Source organism: Limulus polyphemus, unplaced genomic scaffold (genome assembly GCF_000517525.1).
Source record: "Limulus polyphemus unplaced genomic scaffold, Limulus_polyphemus-2.1.2 Scaffold8252, whole genome shotgun sequence".
Classification (NCBI taxonomy): Eukaryota; Metazoa; Arthropoda; class Merostomata; order Xiphosura; family Limulidae; genus Limulus; species Limulus polyphemus.
The window spans coordinates 4,587-10,936 of record NW_013673862.1 but is presented as its reverse complement, the minus strand read 5'-3'; the positions used below and the strand labels follow the sequence as shown (position 1 = coordinate 10,936).

Here is a 6,350-nt window from a genome sequence, read left to right as displayed (position 1 = left end):
CTCCCCCTACATCTCTACAGCACAGAGATACACGATTTTTTTATTTTTTTTGCATATCAAAATTATTCTTCAGTAACCAACTTCAGTTCCTTTCATAAATGATTCAACTGACATCAATATATGACTAAAAAGGAAAAGAAAAACGTAGCCTGGTGTGAAAAACGCAAACTAAAACACTGCTAATCTTCAAGGTTGGTTTTTTTTAAACGTTTAATGTGGGCGTAACGACTGTTCCTACGCCTGAAGCGAAGCGCTAACAGATGGCGACACGCGGTAATAACTCCATAAGAAAAAGACAGCCATTAACGTGCCAAATAAATTATTTAAATTCTGTCCGAAGTTTCCAAAGTACAATTAATAAGGAAGTGTTAAGCTGTGGTACTAGCATGACCTTATTTGTTTTAGCTATGTAACAGTGATCTCTTATCTGTGGTCATTACAGACCCACGCTATAAACAAGGGACCTTAGACAGTCGTAAAAAATACTTTTTTTTTTAGTTAATTAAACGAATCACTCCAGAACAAAAAAAAATCGTTCAATTCGCTCAACATTTTTTTACTGTTTCTTCAGAAGAAGCCCTTTCATTTGAATATTAAGCTCTCAATGAAGTTAAAATTTAATTTTTTTCCATGCGACAACAGAAAAAATAAAATAAATTCAGTAGCATGTCATACAATTCTCCTCGAGACATAGGTGAGAAAAACAAAAGGTGAAAACTTTGGAAGTTCTAGGAACAATAAATAATATAGAAGCAAGTAAAAGCCCAGGAAGCTGAAGAGCCCTTGACAACACACTGTTGATTATTGTGTTATTTCTAAGTAGAATGTCAACAAAGTAAGAAAGATTCCTGGTGTAATAGGAGTCTTAAAATAGCAACGTAGTCTTTAATTAATATAAATACTTTTGCATAAAAGCATGCCATATTTTATCCGTTAATTGGAGTATTTCAAGGTAATTGATTCCAAGTTATAATTACTTAGGTTCATTGAAATTTCTAAATACTGTTTATTAAAAAAAGAAGAAGAAAAAATACATACGTTGATATAAAAGTTTAGATGTAAAATATAATTTTTTTTTTCCATGTGGTACAAAAAGTAGGGTTCCATCTAGTGAAATGATTTATAACTGTTGATGAAAAATAATAATTAATAAACAGTTAATTAAACTTATTTCTAAAGTTTTCGGGAATTTGGCTTGTTTTGTAACATGATTTTAAAATAAGATGAGAGAAAACAATTAGGGGAAAAACAGTAATCGCAGTATCAATTTAATAAATTTTCTTGTACTTTTCATTTTTATGCCTAACAATGGTTGGACATAAAATATAATTGGATTTTTTTATTTTATTTTAGTAATAATTCAAATCAACAATAGGGGGCGGTTTCTGTTTAAACATCAATATTGTGCTTCAACGTTGCTTTCTAAACTCCAAAGCACCAAATGTAAACGTTAGGCTTAATTTCTTTTTTCGTTAAATTGAATATTCAAAGTATAAATAGAAATATTGTACTTTTTAGTCTTTAAATACGATCCAAAACAAACACATATGTATACGTTTATTTATGAAAGTTTTAGTCTAAAACCAGACAATGCGATATCATGGCGAGAGATTAAAGGCTTAGAGGGCCTCGGATCAAATTTTATAAGGCGCCCTCAGAACTGAACTTCTTAAATAAGTGAAATACAGTAAAATACACCCTCCCCAATGGTTCAGCAGTAAGTCTGTAGCCTTATAATACCAAAAATCGGGTTTCGATACCCGTGATGGGCACAGCACAGATAGCCCATTGTGTAGCTTTGTGTTACAAACAGTTCAGTACTAATTGTTAACTATAGTTTGAGCGATACACGAATACAAGCGATGGGTAGTTAAAATACTAATTCTAATATTTATAATAAATATAAAGTAATAATGATAACGAATTGTTTTGTTAAATGGCAAATTTTAAGAAAGAACAAGCTATAAGAACATGTTAATTAAAAATTAAAAGGTTTATGTGAAATAACTATAATCGTAATTAGACAATTGCAAACACGTGTTTTTCAATGGTACTTTCAATTTTTGATTATTTTTTTGTATATTTTTCTCCTAGTCGAGCACCCAAAGCAATTGCACCCATCCCCATATAAGTCCGTAGAATTATCATTGTGTCAGTGGGGGAACTTTAGTAATGTATTAAGATATATTTTAAAATATTTTGCAACAGAGGGCGGTAGTTACATGATACACGCGTTAATCAATTATAAATATTTAAATCAATAAAGAATGAAAATTAATTTATTGCTATAAAAAGACAGTATGTTAACTAATACGAATGCAATAGAGGGCGCTAGATGCATAAAACACATACTAATCTGTTTGTTTGTTTGTTATGGATTTCGCACAAAGCCACACGAGGGCTGTCTGCGCTAGCCGTCCCTAATTTAGCAGTGTAAGACTAGAGGGAAGGCAGCTAGTCATCACCAGCCACCGCCAACTCTTGGGTTACTCTTTTACTAACGAGTAGTGGGATTGACCGTCACATTATAACGCATCGTTGTGACCAACAGAATTATCTGATGATAACTATATTACCAACATGATTATTGGGTTATGACCAACTGGATATTTATATGATAAATGAATGACGATCAACATTATAAAGGGTGATAATTTTGTAACCAATAAGGTTGTAGGATGCCAACTTTATGACCAGCAGGGTCAGCGATTTCTTTGAGAATAATTTGGTAAGCAGAATTTGGTTCACCAGAAAATGTTTTACGGAGCAAAATCTGAATTACATTAATCTCGACTAAGTTTGAAGAAAAGAAATATACTGAGCACGATGTATCACACAGTGATACAACCTTTATTCAAACACTCGCTATCATAATCAAAGCTTGTAAGTACAAATGTATTTTGGCACATTTGCTGGAGAGATATCTAAGTGTTAATATGTATATATATTTATAAGAAATAGCTCCCCTCAATTGCCTTGTGTAAAAACCTAATTCCAACCTGAGAAAAAATATGGTATTTTATATAGGGAAGACAACAATGTCATTTTTCTCAGGATGAAGTTGTCACCTACATGATTGAGGTCACTCTCCCTACAAAAGAAGGGTTGTGGTATCTCTAGGACATCTTGTCAGTTGAAAAGATCATTGTTGATTTTCATACAGTATGGTTTAGATTACAGCAATCTTTCCCATAAGCAGGTTCAAGTGATACCCTAATTGAATGACTTGGTTTAGTGAGTAACTAGAGCGAGAGGAACTTATCAGCTTTCTATATAAAGAACACGTACTGAATATGCACAGAATGTTTGAAAAAATAATATTTTAACTAAGGAAACACATGGCCCAGTCTAATTCCTTTCATAATTGTCTGATTGTTGTACAAACAGAGCTATGAGTCTAGTAGGAAAGAAATGGGCGTGAGACTGCAGATTATAGTTCTTACACAAGTAAAAAAAAAAAATACAAAAAAATAGACCAGTTACTGTAGGAATTCTAACCTCGTATTTCTAACCATAGAAATTCATCGTGCTTCCTTTCAGACTCCCTTTCAAATACAAGTTTAGCATTGCTAAGGGTGACAATGAAGCATCACTCTACAGATGTTGATCTGTGTTGATCACACATTTTATTTTCATTCATATGCTGCATGATAGTGCAGCACAACATCCATATATTCAATCATACACATATACATATGTACATATATACATATCAAAATTATACTCACCATATATACTAGTAGTTGTAGATATACTATTTCCGGGTCTGGCGCCGTTACTATGGGAACCTCCACTAGTTATGGCTAAATAGCTACGAAGCTGTAACGTGTTGCCATCTATGAGCCGTTCAACTCAACTTGTTTTATCAGTACCAAGGAAAAAAATAATTATTGGCAGAAATTAGCCAAACTAAGATTTTTAGCCAAATTTCTATCAGGAAGGATTAAAATTTGTGTGTTTACTAGAGACACACTCAGACCAACCTAGGCTAGCACATATTATTCCACAGTAAAATACTTTTACTGTCTTGGACATCCACCAACACTCTGATAACCACGGTTATTATCACTGCTAGAATTTTTATATCTTTATTTCTATAACATTAAAAATTCATATAATACTTCCAGATTTTAGTTGTCTGTAACAGTTCAGTCTTGACCACTACAAACTTATAACTAGAGATTGCAACCAGAATACCAAGCTTGCTTTATCTCCATGTCTTATGGTATTGTTGGACTGGAAATTAGTGGAAGGTGACCTTCACATGATGCTAGCCCAACTTTCACACGAGAATACAGACTGGTCATTTTTAATCACGCGTTTGATTGGTTAAAGTTAGAAAAGCGTCAGTTCTTTGACTGGATATGTATGTGTGATTTTAACCTTTGTAGTTGAATCAGTCTTGTCCTGGTTATAACACAGTTCAGCTGGGTTAACTGGTACAAAATAGTTAGTCAAATAAACAGCGCTATTTAAATTTCAACTGTGTTAGCGTGTACATTTTTTCTTCTTCCTCGTAATCCATCAATTAATCCTTTTTTTATCTTATGATTCATATCCAACACTTGTCAGTTCCTACACTGAAATTTTTGGTCTTTATTCTTCATACATCAGTGACTCACCGATGCTGCGAACATCACCAACTCCTCCTTATACAATTCACACTGAAGAAAACCCTTAGCTTATTCCAATTTGTACAAGTATCTGGGTAATTCCTTGACATATGCTCACTCTTGTTCCCTGGAGTCAGATCTAAGGCAAAAGTGATATGAGCTGCTAGCTGTTTGTATATGCGACCTTTACAGGATCAGTAGATGTTTACGACATTTCGAAATTCTGTTGACAAAAATTTTATAACTACATGCAGAACAACCGCGTGAAAATTTAAAAATATTTACCGGAATATATCAGACTAACTATACATTCTAAACTAGTTATGGATGGGTGAAATACAAGACTATTTCTGCCACTGCAATACTTCCATCCTTATCTCAGGGAAACTCTTGTTCAAAACTTTAACAAAATTAATATTAATGGTAGAATTAGAAAATTAATTACAGGTTCGTTTGTTTAATTTTAAAAGCTACCTGCGCTAGCCATCCCTAATTTTGAGGTGATAGACTAGAGAAGAAGCTGCTAGTCAGCACTACCAACCGCCAACTTTTGTCAGATCGAATAGTAGGATTTGACTGTCACTCTTATCCCACATCCACGTTCCCACAAAACACAGAGGACCATTTTTTTTTTGCTGTAACAGGTCACTAACCTAAGTACCAAAGTCCAAAAGCGCTTAGTACCAAGCCGTTCTTTGTTTCTAAAATGTACTAATCGTTTCCCTCAGGTGACGTCACCTCGGTGGCTCAGTAGAAGGCTAACAAAATCGGGGTTTCGATACCCGCGGTGGAAAGAGGAAATGAAAAACACACAAAAAACATAGATCGTGCAAGGGTTTTGTCCTTTAGTGTTCAGTAACTGTAACGTTTGCGTTTTCAGCATGTTCTGTATAAATTGAATTTATATTTGATTATATTATGTATATATATATATACACTTGTTTGTTTGTTGTTAAGCCCAAAACTACACATAGCCCAACTGTTGAGTCATCGGGAAGACCCGAATGACGGAACACAAACATTATTGGAGCTAAGCCTATTTTACCAAAAATTTAATTTGTAAAGCACTACGTTCTCTTACCAAACTTTTGTACAACACACTTCCTGCTCAAATATCTCTTTTTCCTGTTGTCCTCACTGAGTTCATTATATTTTCCTCATTGTCACTACTAAATTCATTCTGTTTTTCACCACTTTCGTTACTGAATGCATTCAATTTTTCCTATTGTCGCTACTGAACACATTTTATTTCCCCATTGTTCTATATCTTGAACCAGTAATTCGTTTTTTTGAAATGCACTAGAAGAACTCTACAATATTTATGTAAGTTTACTAGTTCATCGCTTTTTTTTTTTTTTTAGTTTTCTATGTTAATACGTCAGATTATTTTTTGTTTTGTTTATAAAAAAAAACAGTTGCTAAGACTATCTGCTGTCGTCTTTCATTTTGTACTTCTGACCAGAGCAACCGTGTCTAACGGCAGGTTTCGATCTCACAGCCCACAAATTATGAGTCGAGAGTCCTAATCACCATTAAATATATTATTTAGAATGAATTTTTCTGGAAATTTCATTTTTTGGTCAACAGAGGGCAATGCAAGCAAAAAGTTAAAAAATAGAAATTTCTGCGTGTAAGAAAAACAGAATACAGATGGAGCAAAGACTGAATAAATTAATACTACACGTAAAAATATATTGTGTAAGTTAAAGTTGTGTTTTGAATTTCGCACAAAGATAC

At 33.4% G+C, this 6,350-nt stretch overlaps 1 protein-coding gene across 1 annotated transcript in view; it reads right to left on the bottom strand.

The window, feature by feature from the left end:
• The window catches only part of LOC111083124 (somatomedin-B and thrombospondin type-1 domain-containing protein-like), a gene marked incomplete at both ends in the record, with an annotated part of 14,217 nt that extends 10,366 nt beyond the window's left edge, over nucleotides 1-3,851 (bottom strand). Inside the window, one exon of the mRNA XM_022379397.1 lies at nucleotides 3,729-3,851. Coding sequence (XP_022235105.1) covers nucleotides 3,729-3,851 — 123 coding nt within the window. The remainder of the gene's footprint in view (nucleotides 1-3,728) is intronic.
• Nucleotides 3,852-6,350: the final 2,499 nt, after the last annotated feature.